The 22,137-nt window shown below is 50.8% G+C and overlaps 2 protein-coding genes across 3 annotated transcripts in view; both read left to right on the top strand.

Annotated features, from left to right (window-relative positions):
• The window catches only part of SLC29A4 (solute carrier family 29 member 4), a 28,402-nt gene extending 17,754 nt beyond the window's left edge, over window positions 1-10,648 (top strand). For both annotated transcript variants that reach the window (XM_060260577.1, XM_060260576.1), the window contains exons 5-10: window positions 354-428; window positions 1,720-1,988; window positions 3,105-3,240; window positions 6,350-6,537; window positions 8,658-8,898; window positions 10,470-10,648. In XM_060260577.1, the coding sequence (XP_060116560.1) occupies window positions 354-428; window positions 1,720-1,988; window positions 3,105-3,240; window positions 6,350-6,537; window positions 8,658-8,898; window positions 10,470-10,612 (1,052 nt within the window). In that variant the 3' untranslated portion in view covers window positions 10,613-10,648. The remainder of the gene's footprint in view (window positions 1-353; window positions 429-1,719; window positions 1,989-3,104; window positions 3,241-6,349; window positions 6,538-8,657; window positions 8,899-10,469) is intronic.
• Window positions 1-22,137, top strand: part of WIPI2 (WD repeat domain, phosphoinositide interacting 2) — a 236,297-nt gene that overhangs the window by 161,341 nt on the left and 52,819 nt on the right. The window lies entirely within an intron of this gene.

The raw sequence follows: 22,137 nt of genomic DNA, 5'->3' as shown, positions 1-22,137 counted from the left end.
GACCTTGATGGACCAGAAGTCTAAATTCAGATTCAATCTAAAGCAGCTTCAGATGTCAGGGCTTTTTTTTGTAGCAGGAACTGCTTTGCATATTAGGCTCCACCCCCTGCTATAGCCAATCCTCCAAGAGTTTACAGGGCTCTTAGAACAGGGACTACTGAAAGCTCCAGGAGAATTGGTTGCATCGGGGGGTGGAGCCTAATATGCAAAAGAGTTCCTGCTACAAAAAACCAAAAAAACCAACCCTGGATGTCTTCATGATTCCCAGCCCTGGAACTTCACAATCTTGCTTCTTGGTCACAGAGTAAAAACGGTTGTCCATGTTCTCTCTTCTCTGTGTCTCCCTCTTGAAGTGCAGCAATCCAGTTTCTACGGCTACACCGGGATGTTGCCCAAACGCTACACCCAGGGAGTCATGACGGGGGAAAGTGAGTACTTTTTCCTAAATTTGCCCCTTCAAGAGCTTCCTGGCCCAGTCACTCAGTCGTCCCGGCCCCCAGTGGCGTGAGAAGGAAGATGAGTGTTAACTGGGGGGGGGGGGGATGGAGACTGAAATGACACGGAGGAAGAAGAAGAAGAAAAGAAGAGGAGGAGGAAGATTTTTGGTGGCTGTTTAAATGGTGGTTATTTGCTGTTTTTAGGAGGTTGTCACTCATTTTGGACCCTTTTTTTCTGAGAGAAAGGCAAGTTGAGAGAGAGAGAAACCACGCTATGGCTGGCTACTTTTAATAGTGGCCATTTGCTGCCTGAAGGATGTGTTTGATTTCATGGTTGATACCTATCCTGGGCCCACGTTTTCAGAGAGAAAAGTGAGTTGAGAGAGACAGAGAGGAACCATGTTATTGCTGGTTATTTTAATGGTGGTGATTTGCAGTTCATAGGATGTATTTACCCATCTTGGGCCCTAGTTTCCTGAGAAGAGGGGTTGAGAGAGAGAGAGGGGGGAGCCCTATTATTTGATTTTATGGTTGCTACCCAGGTTGAGCCCTCGTTTGCTGAGAGAGAGGTGGATTGAGAAAGAGAGGAACTATGTTATTGCTGGTTATTTTAACGGTGTTCCTTTGCAGCATGTAGGGTGTATTTACCCATCCTGGGCCGTAGTTTTCTAAGAGAAAAGCAAGTCAAGAGAGTGAGAGAGGAACCATATTATTTGATTTTATGGTTGATGTTACCCATTTTGGGCCCTTGTTTTCTGAGAGAAATGATTTAAATAAATGAAGATGAAGGAGAACATTGAGGAGGAAAATGAGACCTTGGGACAGTGAAAGATGAGAAGAAGATATTGGATTTATATCCTGCCCTCCACTCTGAATTTCAGAGTCTCAAAGCAGCTTACCATCCCCTTTGCCTTCCTCCCCCACAACAGACACCCTGTGAGGTGGGTGGGGCTGAGATAGCTCTCACAGCAGCTGCCCTTTCAAGGACAACTCCTACGAGAGGTATGGCTGACCCAAGGCCATTCCAGCAGCTGCAAGTGGAGGAGTGGGGAATCAAGCCCGGTTCTCCCAGATAAGAGTCCGTGCACTTAACCACTCCACCAAACTGGCCAGCTGAGGGAAAACCAGTGGTAGGGATATGAGTGGGGCTAGAACCAGGGTCCGGACAAGAGGTATGGGTTTGTATCGGATCTGAGAGCGGATGGAAAGCCAGCGCTGAGGCATGACAAAGCGGGCGGTGCTTCTGATTGTTAACCCACCGTTCCCTGTCCTCCCTTTCTAGGCACTGCCGGCGTGATCATCTCCCTCAGCCGCATCTTCACCAAGCTCCTTCTCTCCAACGAGAAGGAAAACACCATCATCTTCTTCTTCATCTCCATCAGCCTGGAGCTCACTTGCTTCATCCTTCACCTCCTGGTGAAACAGACCCAGTTTGTGAAGTATTACACGGCGCGATCCCGGGACGGGGGCCCCGCGTTCAAAGGAGCCGCGGTGGACCACGGCACCGGGTACAGGGTACACCACGACGTCACCACAGAAGATGTCCGATTTGTAGGTTTCCTTTTTAAGCGGCAAGCGAGAGTGTTTTGTCCCTCCCTCCTCAGAGTAGGGAAGCGTCTTTTATTCTTATCCTGCAAACACTTTGGAGAGAAGGCAGTTAAATGAGAGAGTTGTTGACAGGCAGAATGGTCTCTGCACGTTTTGGGGATTCCTGTGGGTTTGGGAATTTCTGAGGCAGAGACACTGAAGTCCTTTAATTGAGGAAGCGGAGCACGCCCTCTACTGGTACTCCTCAGCTTTGCGGGCCAGACCGAACTAAAGCTGACAGATGCAAATTTGACTGTGGAAAAATGCAGTTTAAGGCACAGTGCGTGTCTCTCTGTCTTGTTTGTATCCCACTCTTGCGGCATCTCAGATTCTGACATGGCTACCCCCGTGGCTTTTTTTTTTAATCAAGAACTCCTTTGCATATTAGGCTCCACCTCCCTGATGTAGCCAATCCTCCAGGAGCTTACAGTAGCCCTGTAAGAAAAGTCCTGTAAGCTCTTGGGGGATTGGCTACATCAGAGGGGTGTGGCTTAATATGCAAAGGAGTTCCTGCTACAAAAAAAAAAAAGCCCTGGCTACCCCACTGCAGAACACTGATTCCTGTGACCAACGAAGACGGGGACCTTCCCCACTTTAGGCTGTGTGACTCGCTGTTGCAATTTTGCCAGCCTCTAGAGAAAGCTGAGAATGTGCTTTTCCCTCCATAGTGGCTAAGAGAAGGCGCTTTGGACAAGAAAGTCCTCTGTTTGAATTTTGCTCGTACCATATATAGACCAGGAGGCCTTAGGCAGCCGCTCTTTCGCAGTTAGCGATACTGGCCTGCCTTACGGGGCTGTTGTGAGCAGGGCTTTCTTCTGTAGCAGGAGCTCCTTTGCTTATTAGGCCACACACCCCTGATGGAGCCAATCCTCCTGGAGCTTACAGTAGGCCCTGTAAGAAGACCCCTGCAAGCTCTTGGAGGATTGGCTCCATCAGAGGTGTGTGGCCTAATATGCAAAGGAGTTTCTGCTACAAAAAAACCTCTGGCTGTGAGAATTATCACATGCTAATGAAGGGCTCTGGAGATGAGCGCTTACAGAACTGTGGACGGTTCTTGTTGTTCCTTTCTTCCCCTCCCAGGAAAACCGGCCCTGTGGGCAAGAGGGGTCCCCTCCAGAAACCTTTGGGCAAGAAGATGAACTGGCTGGCAGCGGCACTTATATGAGGTTCGACGTCCCACGCCCCATTGTGAAAAGGAGCTGGCCCAGCTTCAGAGGTGAGAACGCAGCGACGCTTGGGCAACGTGCCCGTGTGAAGGCCGAATTCTCAAAACACCAGCCTGGCTGTCATGACTCAGCAGGGTCTTACCAAGTGCTGCCACCACTCTGGGTTAAGGGTCTCCCTTGAGAAGGCCCAGAGTCCCCTCCCAAGCCCTTCCAGACCTCCCTTAGCTTAGGCCAAATAATGGGCATGAGGACCAGGGAGAGTGAACAGGGGGGGAAAAAAGGTTTATTTAAAGGTCACTGCAATAGGAAAGGTCCCCTGTGCAAGCACCAGTCGTTTCCGACTCTGGGGTGACATTGCTTTCACAACGTTTTCACGGCAGACTTTTTATGGGGTGGTTTGCCATTGCCTTCCCCAGTCATCTACGCTTTCCCTCCAGCAAGCTGGGTACTCATTTCGCTGACCTCGGAAGGATGGAAGGCTGAGTCAACCTCGAGCCGGCTACCTGAAAACCCAGCTTCCACCGGGGATCGAACTCAGGTCGTGAGCAGAGCTTAGGACTGCAGTACTGCAGCTTTAACACTCTGCGTCACGAGGCTCTTCTTTGCGCCACAAGGCTCTTCTATATAACAAATATAACAAACAAGGTGCATAAAACAGTAAAAGGGGAGAAGGGAAAAATAAACAAATGCCCTAACGCATCTATTTTACAGTCCCTACTCTAATACCAACACTTACCCCCAAGGTCTTTCCCTTGCTTCAAGCTCTCTAGGCTGCAGCCTGCCTCCAGCTCAGCCTTCCAGGAAAAGAACATTCCCTGCCTGGGCTTGGCCCTTTTATGTCCTCCTCCCAGGCCCGGTGGCGCAGAGTGTTAAAGCTGCAGTCCTGAAGTCCTAAGCTCTGCTCACGACCTGAGTTCGATCCCCGGTGGAAGCTGGGTTTTCAGGTAGCCGGCTCAGGTTGACTCAGCCTTCCATCCTTCCAAGGTTGGTAAAATGAGTGCCCAGCTTGCTGGGGGGAAAGTGTAGATGACTGGGGAAGGCAATGGCAAACCACCCCGTAAAAAAGTCTGCTGTGAAAACGTTGCGAGAGCAACGTCACCCCAGAGTTGGAAACGATTTTAATGTTAACATATATTGTATAATTTATATTGCTCTGTTTATTGACTGTATTATTTTGTTTTATTGTTATACCATGATATTTTATATCATGCCTTGTAAGCCGCCCTGAGGGCGGGGTATAAATAAAAAAAATTATTATTATTATTATTATTATTATTATTATTATTATTATTATTATTATTATTATTATTACTACTACTACTACTACTACTACTACTACTACTACTACTACTACTACTACTACTACTACTACTACTACTACTACACAGGGGACCTGTCCTTTTCTTCCCTTCCCCCAGGCCCCACCCCTCTCTGGGCCAGTTTTCCTCCAAAACCTGGCCACCCAATCAGAGGGACAGGAGGGATCCTGGGAAATGTAGGCTCTTCCCAGTAACTCCTAAGCAGGCTTTCCTGGGGCCTGCAGGCCTCACAAGTCCAATTCAAGAAATATTTCGGAACTTTGGGGGTGGAGCCAGGAGACATCGGGGGTGGAGCCAGGAACAAGGGTGTGACAAGCATAATTGAACTCCAAGGGAGTTCTGGCCATCACATTTAAAGGAACAGCACACCTTTTTAAATGTCTTCCTTCCATAGGAAATAACGAAGGATAGGGGCACCTTCTTTTGGGGCTCATAGAATTGGACCCCCTGGTCCAATCGTTTTGAAACTTGGGGGGTACTTTGGGGAGAAGCACTAGATACTATAAGGAAAATTTGGTGCCTCTACCTCATACAACAGCTCCCCCAGAGCCCCCAAAGCCTCCAGATCAATTCCCCATTATACCCTATGAGAATCGATCTCTACATAGGGAATAATGAAGTGCTCAGCAGTCGTTCCTCCCCCCTCCCCCCCCCCGTTTTCTGGCGACTCTGAAGTGAGGGATTGGCCTCTCTGCTCACGAGTTGCAGCCAACTTCTTTCAAGTAACACAGACACCCCATCCCAAGAGGAAGCCTTTCCAATCGGAGACTGGAGCCTCCGGAGGGGAAAAAATCACATGGTGGCTTTGGGGGCGGGGCTTTCCTCCGCCGGCCAGCTGACTGGGAAAGCGGAAGAACCCCCCCTGGGACCTGGGGATTGGCAGGCCTACTAGATCATGACACTGGCGTAGGCACATGACACTGTTTCCAGGTGGGCTTCTGTCGCAAGACGGCAGGCCCAGGCCCATAGCTAACTAGGGGACCATGGGACCTGACCCCTGTTAAGTTGTTTTTGGGGAGGGGGCCTTATCCCCCCCCCCGTCCCAGGGCTGCCCCTTTCCTCCTTCTCCTGTGTGCTGCACTTGCTTCTGTCCCATCCTGCGTGGATGTAAACGCGGCCGCATGGTCGATACCGCAAGGCTTTGTGTCATGGGGGCCTACCACAAATGTGTAAACTGTGCTTGGAGGACTTTGGCGCTAGAAAGATAGCCTCAGTGTTCGCCCCAGTTTGGAAAGGCTGAATAGCCAGGTGCAAAGGATTCTGGGTTGCACCTTCTGTTTGCAAGGAATTCCATCGTCTTGTGGGGCAGTGTAACTTGCTTGCCTCAAGCCAGAACTGTCAGTTCCTAACTTGATACATGTTCCTTTGGCAGTTCGGTGTAGTGGTTAAGTGTGAGTGAGGACTCTTATCTGGGAGAACCAGTTTTGATTCCCCACTCTTCCACTTGCAGCTGCTGGAATGGCCTTAAGTCTGTCATAGCTCTTGCCAGGAGTGCAATTCTAACAGGAGCTCCTTTGCATATTAGGCCACACACCCCTGCTGTAGCCAATCCTCCAAGAGCTTACAAGGCTCTTTTTTGTAAGCTCTTAGAGGATTGGCTACAGCAGGGGTGTGTGGCCTAATATGCAAGGGAGCTCCTGCCAGAATTCCACTCCTGGCTCTCGCAGAGCTGTCCTTGAAAGGGCGGCTTCTGGGAGAGCTCTCTCAGCCCCACCTACTTTACAGGGTGTCTGTTGTGGGGGAGAAAGCTAAAGGAGATTATGAGCTGCTCTGAGATTCAGAGTGAAAAGCGGGATATAAATCCTATATCATAATCTTCTTGATCATCTTCTTCCCGTAGATATGATGCTCCACCGGTACATAGTTTCCAGGGTGATTTGGGCCTACATGTTGTCCATAGCGATGACTTACTTCATCACACTGTGCCTCTTTCCTGGACTGGAGTCTGAGATCCGGAACTGCACCCTGGGGGAGTGGCTCCCCATTCTTATCATGGCCATCTTCAACCTCTCGGACTTTGTGGGCAAGGTAGGATCCGGCCTGCCTCTTGGCAGAGTGCAAAAGAAACAGTGTTTTGTTCCCCTTTTTTTGGCCGTGCTGTGCCTGACGTAGCTTGGCTCGCTGGCTTGAGGTACCTCTCTGCTGCCGATCTGCCCAGTGAGCCCACAGAAGTGACTCTCCCCCCCCCCCCCATGTATTTTTAGGAGCTTTCCCAACTACCTACGAGCTGTTTTTCTGGCCTTTAAACTTTTTAAAACAAGAAGAGCCTCTCTTTCAGTATCAATGAGGTCGCAGAGGCTGGGAAAGACCTTTCTCTGCCCCAGACTCTGGAGAGCGCCTGCCATTCAGAGGCTGCCATGCTGAGCAGTATAAACCATGGGTCAGATTTGGTTACGGCAGCTTTATTTGCTCCCTGACTGGTTGGTTGGAAGTGATCTGTACTGTAGGTAATAAGGCTGGTTGAAGCTGCCTTATATTGAATCATCAGACCATTGGTCCATCAAAGTCAGTATTGTCTGCTCTAGGGGTGGCCAAACTGTGACTTGGGAGCCACATGTGACTCTTTCACACATATTGTGTGGCTCTCGAAGCCCCCACCGCCCCATCAGCTGGATTGGAGAGGGCATTCGTCTCTTTAAATCACTTCTCCAAACCAAGCCAGCCAGCAGCTTGGAGAATGCATTTAAAGTTAAAGTTGCTTTCTTTCCACATCCCCCTCCCTCTTCCTTCCTTCCTTCCTGCTCTCAGACATCTGACATTCACGTATTGCGGTTCTCAAACAGCTGACATTTATTCTATACGACTCTTACATTAAGCAAGTTTGGCCACCCCTGGTCTACTCAGACTGACAGTGGCTCTCCAGGGTCTCAGGTAGAGGTCTTTCCCATCACCTTGGTCTTTTCTAACTGGAGCTGCTGGGGATTGAACCTGGGACCTGCTGCATGCAAAGGAGGGACTCTTCTAGTGAGCCACGGCCTCTCCCAGGTCTTAGAAGTCTTCAGTTGCTTTTTCCAGTATGTTTGATCTCTGCTTGCAACGTGCTGTGGATAGATGGTTGGGGTGGATCTGTTCTCCCTGGAAATGCCTCCTGGCCCCTTTTCAGCACACTGATCAGGGCTGACTTGTCAGTGGAGGGGCATTGAAGTTTCAAGAATGAAGAGACTTGTCTTTGTTCAAAACTAAGTTTCCATTTATTGATTACAACAATGTTACTCTCTATGCAGGTTAATTGATACTAATAGTGAGTCAGGTATGACCTTAGGCATCAAAGCATAGGGGTTTTAAATCACTTCTCACAATAAAGCGGAGGCCCTTCCGCTGAAAGTAACCAGTTCCCATATCTGTTATCTCCTCACTTGCACAGCCTGTCACTCCTCCCCTGCTGTGGCCTTGCTCGTTCCTGGCAGACGCCTGGGAACCGGCTAGATGTTTTACACTTCAAAGACCTTTGGCACCTTAATCACTCCTCCTGTCCATCCTTCGCATTCCCCTGTATGCTGGTGTTAGTGAGGCCAGAAATCATCGGGTTAGTAGGTTAGCAGTAAATAAATATTTCAACTAAAAGTAAACTTCTTCCCTCCCTCATCTTCCTTCCTCCCTCCATCTTCCTTCCTCCCTCTCTTTCCTGTCTTCCTTCCTTCCTCATCTTCTTTCCTTCCTTCCTCCCTCATCTTCCTTCCTTCTTCCTTCCTCCCACCCTCCATCTTCCTTCCTCTCTCCCTCCCCATCTTCTTTCCTTCCTTCCTCCCCATCTTCCTTCCTCCCACCCTCCATCTTCCTTCCTTCCTTTCTCCCCCATCTTCCTTCCTTCCTTCCTTCCTTCCTTCCTTCCTTCCTTCCTTCCTTCCTTCCTTCCTCCCTTCCTCTCTCCCTCCCCCATCTTCATTCCTTCTTCCTTCCTCCCACCCTCCATCTTCCTTCCTTCCTCCCCATCTGCCTCCCTCCCTCATCTTCCTTCCTTCCTTTCTCCCCCATCTTCCTTCCTTCTTTCCTTCCTCTCTCCCTCCCTCCCTCCCTCCCTCCCTCCCTCAGGGCTCTCAAACCTCTGACCTTTATTCTATGCAGCTCTTACGTTAAGCAAGTTTGCCCCCCCCCCCCGTTGTAGACAATAGTCCTGCCGCTGGATCAGCCCATCTTTCTCCTTTCAGATTCTGGCTGCTCTGCCTTATGACTGGAGGGGAACCCACCTTCTCGTCTGTTCCTGTCTGCGTGTCGTCTTCATCCCGCTGTTCATCATGTGCGTGTACCCCAATGGGAAGCCCACCTTCGGCCACCCGGCCTGGCCGTGCGTTTTCTCCCTTCTCATGGGGATCACCAACGGCTATTTTGGCAGCGTTCCCATGATCCTTGCGGCTGGCAAAGTGAGCCCGGAGCAGCGGGAACTGGCAGGTCAGTGGGGTGACCCATCCGACCCTTCAATAAAACAAGCGACAGTCTCTCCAAAATGGTAGCAAGGTCCCACTGGCCAGGCGTTCCGTCTGGATCAGCGATCAACGCAACGCCCTGACAAACTCTCGCAAAGGCCTTCCCATGGGGCCCGTCCTCCAGCAGCTGGGATTCCACTTTGAGAGGCAGTTTGGTGGAGTGGTTACAAGCGGCAGACTGTGATCTGCAGAACTGGGTTTGAGTCTCCACTCCTCCACACTCAGCCAGCTGGGTGACCTTGGGTCAGTCACAGTTCTCTCAGAGCTCTCTCAGCCACACCTACCTCCCAGGGTGTCTGTTGTGGGGAGAGGAAGGGAACCTGCCCAATTGAGAAATGAGTCTTTCTGAATGGTCCTGTGGATTTGGCCTAGAGGTCTCCAGGACTCAAAGATCCTTGGCCAGATACCAGATTTGACATGTTGACTTGCAGGTCTGCTTTTAGACCAAGCACCCAAAAGGGCTCAGGCAGGCACAATGAAGAGAGTGCTGAGGCCCCTCATGCGCTCTGCTGGTTCCTGGTTGTCGATAGTCTAGGAGGGGGCTGGCATCACCTCCCAGATCCATGCAGCCAGATACATGCAGCTAAAATGTCAGAGGGTCTTGGTCTGAGAGCCAGATTTGGTGTAGTGGTTAAGTGCACAGAGTGTGGCCCCGTGGTGCAGAGTGGTAAAGCAGCAGTACTGTGGTCTGAACTCTTTGCTCACGACCTGAGTTCAATTCCGGCGGAAGCTGGATTCAGGTAGCCGGCCCAAGGTTGACTCAGTCTTCCATCCTTCTGAGTAAAATGAGTCCCCAGCTTGCTGGGGGGAAAGTGTAAAAGACTGGGGAATGCAATGGCAAACCACCCTGTAAAAAGTCTGCTGTGAAAACATTGTGAAAGCAACGTCACCCCAAAGTTAGAAACGACTGGTGCTTGCACAGGGGACCTTTCCTTTTCCCTAAGTGCGCAAACTCTTATCTGGGAGACCTGGGTTTGATTCCCCACTCCTCCACTGGTAGCTGCTGGAATGGCCTTGGGTCAGCCATAGCTCTCAGAGAGTTGTAATTGAAAGGGCAGCTTCTGGGAGAGCTCTCTCAGCCCTATTCACCTCACAGGCGGTGTTCCCTCTAAGCTGAGTTAGGGTGAGCTAGCTCACAGGTTTTTAGCCTCTGGCTCACACGTTTTTGTCTTAGCTCAGGAAAAATGGCCTCAGAGCAAACTAATTTGGGCAGTCACTCACAACTTTAATGCCAGTGACTCACCAAATAGAATTTTTGCTCACAAGGCTCCACAGCTTAGAGAGTATATCGCTCACAGGGTGTCTGTTGTAGTGGAAGAAGATAAAGGAGATTGTGAGCCACTCTGAGACTCTTGATTCAGAGAGAAGGGTGGCGTATAAATCTACGATCTTCTTCTTCTTTGTGCCTAGCTGTCCAGTGCTGTGGATGTAGGAGGGAACCATTGTGCCTTGGTTGATTGGGGCCCAAGGCTCAAACCACCTGTAAGATTGTGTTTGACCTTCTCTCCCTATCCCATTTTTTGTCATCTCTCCCAGGTAACACCATGACGGTCTCCTATATGACAGGGCTGACTCTGGGCTCCGCTGTGGCCTACTTCGCTTACAGCCTCACCAGCACGTCTCATAGCTCCTGCTTCCACTCAGAAACCTACAACGGATCGGTCTCAGCAGGGTACTGAACGGAGCTTCCTTTGGGTAGCTGCAGGAAAGCGAGGGGAGGGTCACGTCGGCCTTCAGCCCCGCAGGACCGGCCCATGACATTTCCGGCACCTGGGGTGGTGGAATCAAAACGACTCCCCATTCCTGTCCATCGCAGTTTAACGTCAGAATTCCGTCCACCAGAATGTTCTCCGCCATGTTGGACTGGGCGGAGGTGAGCCACGTTCTTGCCAGCAGGAATTCCTGGCGGATGTGGCCCCTTGGTTCTGATTTGTCTCCTGGTTCGACACCCCAAATCCACGGCCTGAAGCACCCACCACTTTCCGTCCTTCTCTGCGGGGCCCGCTCCATCACCGAACGAAACCGTACTGTTTCTACCAACAGCCTACCTATGAATGGTGTGAATCGTTCCAGGTTTGGGCAGCTGGAAGGATCGCCACAAAAATGGGAGGGTGGGTGTGGCTTGGGAGTGTCGAATGGCTGGATTGTCGGGTGCGCTGCTGTCAGTCTTTTTGCCTTGGTACGAAAGGGATGAAGAAGGGAAAGGGCTCTGTCCAAAACGGGGGTCAGCCACTTCCTTGGACTTTCCAGGTGACTGGGGTGGGGTGCTGGAGGGCTCGAAGGCCTTTTCAATGTAGCCGCAGGCTGGTTTTATCAACTTACCTGTATTTCCCTGAAAGGGATGGGAAAAGAATTCTATGCCCCTGGTTTACGGTACGGAGGAGTGCAGGAGCTGATCTGTGTATGCAGCATCTGGACTTTTCCCCGCCTGTACAGTTACTAACTGCAAGAGAGGAGCACTCATGTTTGAGTTAGGGTTGACAGCTCTGGATTGGACAATTCCTAGAGCTTTGGGGGTGGAGCCTAAGGAGGGCGGAGCTTAGAGAGAGGAAAGACCACAGCAGGGATACGAGGCCCTAGTGCCCACCCTCCAAAGCAGCCCTTTCCTCCAGGGCCCTGATACGTTGTCTGGAAATCAGTCGTAATTCCAGGAGGTCTCCAGGTCCCACCTGGAGGTTGACAGCCCTAATTTGAATGCGCCTTTACTTTAAAAAGAGTCCAAACGAACCCTAGCTACCCGCCCCCCCCCAAAATCTCTGTACCTAACAAAATTAGCACCTCAGGCAAAAGCCTGTCTAGAGCCCTTCCTAGTGCTAGATTTCTAGGTGCAGGACGGTTTGCTGTAGTGGTCAAGAGTGGTGAGTTTTAATCTGGGAGAACCGGGTTTGATTCCCCGCTCCTCCTCTTACATGCATCTGCTGGGTGACATCTCGGACCCACCTACCTATATGCAAAGGAGTTCCTGCTACAAAAAAAAGCCAAACAAACTTTTGAGCCCAGAGGGGAGGAAAGAACTCTCCAAGAGGAAACCCCACCCCTCCGCCTTGCAGGTGTTTGGCAGGCTGGGTTCCTTGCACCCAGGGCTTTTTTGAAGCAGGAACTCCTTTGCATATTAGGCCACACCTCCTTGATGTAGCCAATCCTCCAAGAGCTTACAGTAGACTCTGTACAAAGAGCCCTGTCAGCTCTTGGAGGGTTGGCTCCATCAAGGGGGTGTGGCCTAATATGCAAAGGTGTTCCTGCTACAAAAAAGCCCCGCTAGCACTATTTCCGATTCCCATCATCCCTCTCTCCCCTCCACATCCCATACCAAATGCCCGAGTCTTATCTGGACCCCCACAGAATAGCCACAGCCCCGGTTCAGTTGAGCGCTGGCCACTTCTCAAGGTGCGCTTGCCCTTCGAAAACACTCGTGCCCCCCAAGGGTGTCGCCCATCAGCTGTCTGACCCCTCCCACTGTGTGCATGCTCCTCTGTGTTTGACACGGCTCAGCTGGCCTCGCTCTCGGCCACGGGGCTCCAGCGCCTCTGACCAGGCTGCGGGGAAGCAGTCTTGCAGGAAAGGCCGAGACCTTCGCTTCCGTTTCTCCACCGTCCACTCTTTGTCTGTGTGCCAGTGTGTGGTTGCTGATGAATAAAACTATTGGTTTTTTTTCTTAAACGCATTGGCTTCCTGGCTCCAGTTCTTTTTCTTCTCAGACAGGAAAGGATGGCTTCTCAGGCTTGTAGCTACCATGGGAGGGGCAGGGCACTCCATTCAACCCCCCCACCTCTTCCATTTGTATGGCCCCTCCATTGGAGGGCCTCCAACTGGCTCCAGAGTAGGGTTGCCAATCCCCAGGTGGGAACCAAAGAAACGCTGCGTATTAAGCACTGCAAACGCGCATGCTACATCAGTGAATACACTTATATCTTACCTGCATTTATATCAGTACGGTTCATACTTTTTCAGTCGCTTTCAAAGTCCAAAATTCATAAACATAAATTGAAATCCAATCCGGATGCTTGAAATGAAGAAAAAATGGTACCAAATCCTGTGGTGCTCATGTATTTCCGGACTCAGGTAGTACCATAGAAGCACTTACATTCCTTAAAGCAGCAATCCTCTTGTTCGACCGGTGCGGCCACACGATACCGGCTATTCTCATGTTTCATTTGCCACTTCCTTTGGCCGCATTAGTAAACTAGAAACCCGTGCTAAGACAATGGCTCTCGTGTGCATTAGCTCATCAATTTGCATGTTAAGGCGGGGGCAGGGGATCACCCAGTTTGGAGGCCCTTCCCCCACTTCAGGGTCATCAGAAAGCGGCGGCTGGGGGGGGGGCGGTGGGCGGGAAGAAGGAAATGTCTGCTGGGTACTCCATTATTCCCTATGAAGACAGATTCCCATAGGGTATAATGGAGAATTGATCTGCAGGTATCTGGGGTGGCTGTTTTTTGAGGTAGAGGCACCAAATTTTCAGCATAGCATTCAGTGCCTCCCCAAAAAATACCCGCCAAGTTTCAAAAAGATTGGACCAGGGGGTTCAATTCTATGAGCCCTAAAAGAAGGTGCCCCTATCCTTCATTATTTCCAGTGGAGGGAAGGCATTTAAAAGGCGAGCGGTCCCTTTACATGTGATGGCCAGGACTCCCATTGGAGTTCAATCGTGCTTGTCACACCCTTGCTCCTGGCTCCACCCCTAAAGTCCCCAGATATGTCTTTAATTGGACTCGGCAACCAGAGCAGCAGCAGGAGGCGGCAGTAGGATTGCCAAGGCCTTTTAAATGCCTTCCCACCATAGGAAATAATGAAGGATAGGGGCACCTTTTGGGGGGGCTCATAGAATTGGACCCCCTGGCCCAATCCTTTTGAAACTTGGGGGAGAGGCACTGGATCCTATGCTGAAAATTTGGTGCCTCTACCTCAAAAAACAGCCACCCCAGATCCCCACAGATCAGTTCTCCATTATACCATATGGGAAACAGTCTCCATAGCAAACCATGTTTGCTTATCTCTCGCCTCTTGAAAACCCTAAGAGGTTGCCATAAGTCAGCTGTGACTTGAAGGCACTTTCCACCACGACTAAGAATGTGGAGCTAAGGGCGGGAGGCTCAAGAAGGATGCACTGCAGCAGGTCCGACCGAAAACCGGCCTCGGTTCCCCTCCACTCTTCCCCTCTCAATGCAACTCGGCTTTCATGAAGAGGACGGGTCGAAGCCACGCTTACACCACGCTCCCTGTCGCTTGTAACCGAACCTGTACATGACCAGTTCTTCTTCTGCTTTTTCTACCTCTTAGGCTAAGAAACCGGGTGCGCTTTTATAAAAGGTCCCGCGGAAACTCGGGCTGCCGCTTTGACCGTTCCTCTTAAGACTTCACCGGCTGCCCGAAGACGCCAAAAGGCAGCCCGACATATATATAAACCGGGGAGGAAGGATCATTACTCTGCGTGGAGCTTCAGCCTGGCCCAGCCTTAGTGTCCCCTGCCCGGATGCCTTAGCGCTGCTCTTGCTAGAGCATTAGGAAAGGACGATGATCGGGGGAAGGGCTGGGACTGGGAGGGAGTTCTGGGGTGGATTTGCCTGGCATCTAAGGTTGCCAGCTCCAGGCTGGGACACGCCTGGAGATTTTGGGGGTGAGGCCTGTGGAGGGGAGGATTTGGGGAGAGGAGGGACTTGAATAGGACATAACATTCTGCCATATAGAGCCCACCATCTAAAATGGCCATTTTCTCCTGGTGAACTGATTTCTATCACCTGGAGATCGAGCGCTTCAGCCACCACTTGAAGGTTGGCAAGCCTACTAGCAGGGCTTTTCTCGTAGAAAAAGCCCAGCAGGAACTTATTTGCTTATTAGGCCACACCCCTGATGTCACCATTGCTTCACATAGGGCTTTTTTGTTGTTGAGAAAGCCCAGCAGGAACTTGTTTGCATGTTAACCCACACCCTCTGACACCAAGCCAGCTGGAACTGCATTCCTGCTAACCCCTCCCCCCCAAAAAAGCTGTGTCTATTAGTATCCTATTAGTCTACTAGTATCTACTGGTAAGACCTCACCTGGAATATTGCGTTCAATTTTGGGCACCACATTTTAAGAAGGATGTAGACAAGCTGAAATGGGTCCAGAGGAGGGTGACGAAGATGGTGAGGGGTCTGAAGACCAAGTCCTATGACGGAAAGTAGAAGGTGCTGGGCATGTTTAGCCTGGAGAAGAGGTGACTGAGAGGTGATATGATCCCCATCTTCAAGTACTTAAAGGGCTGTCATATAGAGGATGGTGTGGAATTGTTTTCTGTGGCCCCAGAAGATAGGACCAGAACCAGTGGGTTGACATTAAATCAAAAGAGTTTCTGGGCTCAACTTTAGGAAGAACTTCCTGACCATTAGAGCGATTCTTCAGTGGAATGAGCTCTCTTGACCGTTAGAGCGATTCCTCAGTGGAACGGGAGGTAGTGGGCTGTCCTTCCTTGGAGGTTTTTAAACAGAGGCTAATGGCCATCTGACAGCAATGAAGATCCTGTGAATTTAGGGGGAAGTGTTTGTGAGTTTCCTCCATTGTGCGGGGGGTTAGACTAGATGACCCTGGAGATCCCTTCCCACTCTATGATTCTGTCCCCTGCAATGCTGCTTACATGCAAGGAAGAGGAAAGTTTGACTTGTTCCCACTGACCCTGCTATGGCATTCTTGGAGATGAGAGAATATGCATTGAAATTTATGGGCTTTGAAGGATGTCATGATGACTTCAGGCTGCACTCAGCCTCTGTGGCCTGGCATCGCCCTGCTCCTTGGTGATCAGGGACAACCACAGAGGCACTAGATTTCCCCAGCCCAGTCATGGTCAACCTTTCTTTTCCTGCTGTCATTCCCTAGACAGCTACTATGCCCTGAGCATCCAGATGCTTTGCCTGGGCTGTGACCCATCGCTTCACAGTCAAGCATCTACCCATCTTTGAGTAGGAGGCCATGAAGAATTAGCATTAGCTTTTTTGCTGGGGCTGCCAGCCTCCAGGTGGGGGCTGGAGATCTCCTGGAACAACAGCTGATCTCCAGGGTGCACAACTTATTTAAAACATCCCACTTTTCTGGGAGACAACAGCTGCTTCCGGAGGTGAACTGTATGATATGCCAGGGGTGGCCAAACTACTGGCTCAGGAGCCACATGTGCCTCTTTCACACGTATTTTGTGGCTTTCAAAGCCCCCATTGGCTAGCTTGGAGAAGGCATTTGTCTCTTTAAATCACTTCTCCAAGTCAAGCCAGCCAGTGGCTTGGAAAATGCATTTAAAGTTTCCTTCCTCTCTCTCTCCCTCCCGGCTCTCAAACATCTGCTGTTTATTCTGTGTGGCTCTTGCATTAAGCAAGTTTGGCCACCCCTGCATTATACCTTGCTGAGGTCTAAATCCCCACCCACAAATCTCCAGGTATTTCTGAACCCAGAGTTGGCAACTGTAGCTGTGTCCATTGCACCCCTTTTGATGCCGGGCACATGGCGACACAGAAATTCTGGTTGTGGGAGTAGGTCAAGCCTTTGTATTCAGTCATCCTTCAAGCACCTTCCCCCTTGTTCACACTGCGTAGCCAAGACGGCTCATCCGGCCAGTAAACAAATGGAGTTAATAAACATCGCTTGGGACCCAGAAAGTCAGCTGCCTTTGGACCCCCCACCCCCACCCCCCCTGATGCTTGGAAACATGCAGATGGCAAAATATTTTATACAATAGGAAAAATACCAGGGGAGCAAATAGCCTATTAGCCTAATTAAAAAGAAGCCGCAACGGCATAGGTGTGTGTTAAGTACTATAAAGTGGCTTCCAGCTTATGGCGACTCTTATGAATACATGACCCGCACAACATCCTCTTGTCAACAGCCTTGTTCAGGTTAGGGTTGCCAAGTCCAATTTAAGAAATATCTGGGGACTTTGGGGGTGGAGCCAGGAGACATTAGGGGTGGAGCCAAGATCAAGGCTGTGACAAGCATAATTGAACTCCAAAGGGAGTTCTGGCCATCACATTTAAAGGGACGGCACACCTTTTCAATGCCTTCTTTCCATAGGAAATAATGAAGGATAGGGGCACCTTCTTTTGGGGCTCATAGAATTGGACCCCCCTGGTCCAATCTTTTTGAAACTTGGGGGGTATTTTGGGGGGAGGCAATAGATGCTATACTGAAAATTTGGTGCCTCTAACCCAAACAACAGCCCCCCCAGAGCCCCAGATACCCGCAAAGCAATTCTCCACGATTTTCTATGGGAATAAATCTCCATAGGGAATAGCAGAGTTCCCAGCAGACATTTCCCTCCCCTCCCCCCGCTTTCTGATGTCCCTAAAGCTGGGGGAGGGCCTCCAAACCGGGGGATCCCCTGCCCCCACCTGGGGATTGGCAACCCTAGTTCCGGTCTTGCAAATGGAAGGCTGTCGCTTCCTTGGTGGAGTCCACCCATCTCACTCTGGGGCTTCCTCTTTTCCAGCTCCGTTCAGCTTTTCCCCGGCTTTGTTGTCTTTTCCAGTCTTCTCAGAACATGCCCAGGGCACAAAGCCTCAGTTTAGTCATTTTAGCTTCTAGGGAGAGTTCAGACTTGTTTTGATCTACGAGACACGTATTTGCCTTTCTGGCGGCCCACGGTATCCACACGACTCTCCTCCAACACATTTCAAAGGAATTAACTTTCGTCTCACTAGTTTTCTGCACTGTCCAGAATCCAGATTTTCAATTCGTATATAGTTATGGTATGAATTATCTTGGTTACCAATGCCGCATCCTTTCACTGAAGAGCGTCTTCTAGTATGTTGTCAAAGGCTTTCATGGCCAGAGTTCATTAGCTGACGTAGATTTCCCAGGCTGTATGGCTGTGGTCTTGGTATAGTAGAACCTGACTTTTGGCATCCTCAGAGAAGGCAAGAGTTCTCTTCTCCCTTTGACACAGAGGATGTCTGTAACAGCTGCTGGCCAAACGTCAGGTTCTACAATGCCAAGACCACGGCCATAGAGCCAGGAAAATCTACAACAGCTAATTTCTTCTACCTCCAGATTATTGGAAATCACAAAAATGCCCTTAGCTCCTTGTGTGTCTCACAGAATCCAATCTCTTAATTTGGTGTAGTGGTTAAGTGTGGACTCTTATTTGAGAGAACCAGGTTTGATTCCCCACTCCTCCACTTGCAGCTGCTGGAATGGCCTTGCGTCAGCCATAGCTCTTGCAGAGGTTGTCCTTGAAAGGGCAGCTGCTGTGAGAGCCCTCTCAGCCCCACCCACCTCACAGGGTGTCTGTTGTGGGGGGAGAAGATATGGGAGATTGTAAGCCGCTCTGAGTCTCTGATTCAGAGAGCAGGGCAGGGTATAAATCTGCAGTCGTCTTCTTAATATGCAAATATAAATTTATCTCTTCAATAGGTGAGGACTTGCAATCTTCTCAAGTTAATGAGATAATTTAAAAACTCAAAGCCCATGAAACCCCTGGAGACAGATGGATTTAAAGCACAGACTCATCCCTGTCAAATGTCTGTGGTACTTTGCTAGTATTACTGGCCAAAATTGTTAATTAATACACAATATTTAAAAAGAAGAGTCCAGTGGTGCCTGAGAGATCTGACTCTCAAAATCTCACTTCAAAGATCGTCTTGGCCTCTGACATGGCACTGGATTCCAATCTAAATCTACTTAAAAGAGAACTTTCCAAACAGCACCATGCATTAGATGCAGCCCAGCCCATGAAAAGCAACTGGAAGTCTACACAGCTTACAGCAACTTTAAGAAAGTCCTATTATTCCCTGCTACTTTTCTAGCAGATAGCTGCTGGGGAAGGAAGAGGTATAGAAACCAAGCTACTGGAGAGCCTGGCCGATTTCCCACTCGCCTTGTTCCAGTCTCATTGCTCCTCTTCCCACGGCGCTTCTGGATTTCGCACAAGCTGCCCCAGGGTGGTGAGTTGCCCCGCTTCTTTTCAAGTTCCCTCCGCTGAAGGCAGAAACCAGTTTTTAGAAGATCCTGCCTGCTGCGGAGGGAACTTGAAGAGAGGAGGGCCAACTCATCGCCCCGGGGCAACTTGTGCAAAATCCAGCAGAAGCGCCATGGGAAAAGGAGCAACAAGACCAGAACAAGGCAAGTGGGGAATCCGTGCCAGTTTAATGTAATGGTTAAGAGAGCAGCCCCATGGCGCAGAGTGTTAAAGCTGCAGTGCTGTAGTTCTAAGCTCTGCTCACGACCTGAGTTTGATCCTGGCGAAAGCTAGGTTTTCAGATAGCCGGCTCCAGGTTGACTCAGCCTTCCATCCTTCCAAGGTCGGTAGAATGCGTACCCAGCTTGCCGGGGGGGGGGGGGGGGGAAGCATAGATGTCTGAAGAAGGCAATGGCAAATCATTCCGTAAAAAGTCTGCCATGAAAACGTTGTAAAAGCAACGTCACCCCGGAGTTGGAAACGACTGGTGCTTGCACAGGGGACCTTTCCTTTCCTAAGAGAGCAGCAGAGACTAATCTGGAGAAATGATTCCCACTCCTCCATATGAAGCCAGCTGGGTGTTCTTGGGTCAGTCACAAATTCTCAGAGCTCTCTCAGCCCCACCTACCTCAAAAAGTGTCTATTGTGGGGAAAGGAGATCGTAAGTCACGCCGAGACTCCTTTGAGCAGTGAAAGGTGGTCTATAAAACCAACTCTTTTTCTCCTCCCCCCCAAAAAATGTTCTCTGAGGGACTCAGAGCAGCTCTGTAAGATCAACGTGGATGTCCGCAAATTAGGGGGGTTTGACCCTGATCTCGGCCCCTCCCTACTAACCTGTCTCGTCGTTCGCCTGCAGTCTTGAACTGCTGAGATCAGACCAGTTAGTGGCGATATGTAATTTTTGTTGCCTCTTATTGTGCTTTGAAATGAGATTCTTTAGAAGGACAGAAAGGATTTCTTATCCGGGCACTACTGCAACTCAGATGCTGTGGCCATAGGGTGGTGTGTGGTACGAGGGTCTCCTCCCGGGCTGATGTTCCGTATTAAGGATCTGGTCCTTCGTGGAGGTGGGAGATTTGAGCCACCGAGCCAGAAGCCCCGTTTACAACCCAACCGTAGAATACCCACCAGTATATAGATGAAATTAACTTGAATGTAACTTGGTCAGATTCCACCCCCCTTCCCCTATGATATCAATGCTCCTGGGTGCAAGAGCCAGTTTGGTGGGGTGGTTAAGCACGGCAGACTCTAATCTGGAAAGCTGGGTTTGATTCCCCATTCCTCCTCCACATGCGGCCAGCTGGGTGACTTTGAGTCAGTCACAGTTCTCAGTCTCCCAAATAAACCTAGCTCCCCACAAAAAGAGCTAGAGTTACAGGTTTCTAGACCAGTGGTCCCCAACCTTTTTGGCACCAAGAACCGGTTCTGCGGAAGACAATTTTTCCATGGACTGGGAAGGGGGGGGGGGGGACTGGTTTTGCAATGATACAATTGTGCACTTTATTTTGGTGTGGTGGTTAAGTGTGCAAACTCTTATCTGGGAGAACCGAGTTGGATTTCCCACTCCTCCACTTGCAGCTGCTGGAATGGCCTTGGGTCAGCCAGAGCTCTCGCTGGAGTTGTCCTTGAAAGGTAAACTGCTGTCAGAGGGTCTCCTCCTCAGCCCCACCCACCTCACAGGGTGTCTGTTGTGGGGGAAGAAGATAAAGGAGATTGTGAGCCACTCTGAGATTCGGAGGGGAGGGCAGGATATAAATCCAATGTTGTTGCTGTTGTCTAATTATTTACTACACTGTAATATATGAGATAATTATGCAACTCACAGCCCGGTTGCTAACAGGTCATGGCCCACGGGTTGGGGACACCTGTTCTAGACAATCTGCAGATCTCCTGGCTATGCTACACCCATAATTAATGATAATTAATTAAGATGTGGGTGCGTTTCATTGGGAGATAGAGGGGCTGGCCAGTGTTAGGTTGTCTGTTGTGGGGGAGGTGAAGACGACGACGACTGCAGATTTGTACCCCGCCCTTCTCTCTGAATCAGATACTCAGAGCGGCTTATAATCTTCTTTATCCTCCCCCCACAACAGACACCCTGTGAGGTGGTTGGGGCTGAGAGGGCTCTCAGAGTAGCTGCCCTTTCAAGGAGAACCCCTGCCAGAGCTATGGCTGACCCAAGGCCATTCCAGCAGGTACAAGTGGAGGAGTGGGGAATCAAACCCGGTTCTCCCAGATAACAGTCCACACACTTAGCCACTACGCCAAACTAAAGGAGATTGTGAGTGATTCAAAGAGTAAGGTGGGGTATAAATAATCTCCTCCTTTGCAACTGGCCTGAAGCCGGCAGCCTTCGCAGTAGGGTTGCCAAGGCCAACCCCAGAAATATCTGGGGACTTTGGGGGTGAAGCCAGGAGACTTTGGGGGTGGAGCCAGGAGACACTGGGGTGGAGCTAGGGGGGAGGAGGGAAATGGCGCCGGGGAGCGTGGCGAGCCGCTGCGCCGCTGCCACCTCTTCTCTGCTCGCCGTGGCTGCTCCTCCGAGATGGGCTCAGGCTGAGCCCATCTCAGAGGAGCAGCAATGGCGAGCAGAGAAGAGGCGGCAGTGGTGCGGCGGCCTCGCCCGCTCTGCCTCTGGGGTAGAAGCGGAGGGGGGGGTGGAGGCGGGCCGGGGGCATGGCGAGCCGCAAGTCTGGGTCCTAGAAGGGCCCGGATTCGCGGCTCGCCATGCTCCTGGCCTGCCTTGCCTTCCTCTTCTCTGGTTTTGCCTGCTCCTCCGAGATGGGCTCAGCCTGGGCCCATCTCGGAGGAGCACCCGCGGTGGGCAGGGAGGGAGCAGCTGCGGTGGGCAGGGAGGGGGTGGCAGCAGCGCGGCGGCCTCACCCGCTCCAGGATCGGGCGGCTTGCCATGCTCCCCGGCGCCATTTCCCCCCTCCCCCCGCTTCCATTTTTTTGGGGAGCGGGGGAAGAGGGTGGAAATCCTGGGGTCCCCAGCCAGGGCGGAAGGGTTGAGAAGCCTACTTCGTAGCGCCGTGATGTGGGGAGAAGGTTTTCCGGCAGCAGGAGGGAAGGAATCCAAGTGTACCTTCTCACAGAAGAGTCCCCCCCCAACCTTTTCTTTTTAAGCCTGCAGGCACCTTTGGAGGCTGGGACAGTGTGGTGGGCACACAGACACAAAATGGCTGCTGCAGGGGGCGGAGTTGCCACCAAAGCAATATTTTTTTAAAAATCTACACAGCCAACCAAATCTATGGCCAATCTGAAGAAGCCTTGCTGGATAAAAGCCT

This window comes from Heteronotia binoei, chromosome 20, assembly GCF_032191835.1.
Source record: "Heteronotia binoei isolate CCM8104 ecotype False Entrance Well chromosome 20, APGP_CSIRO_Hbin_v1, whole genome shotgun sequence".
Classification (NCBI taxonomy): Eukaryota; Metazoa; Chordata; class Lepidosauria; order Squamata; family Gekkonidae; genus Heteronotia; species Heteronotia binoei.
This window is presented reverse-complemented; position numbering and strand designations above follow the sequence as displayed.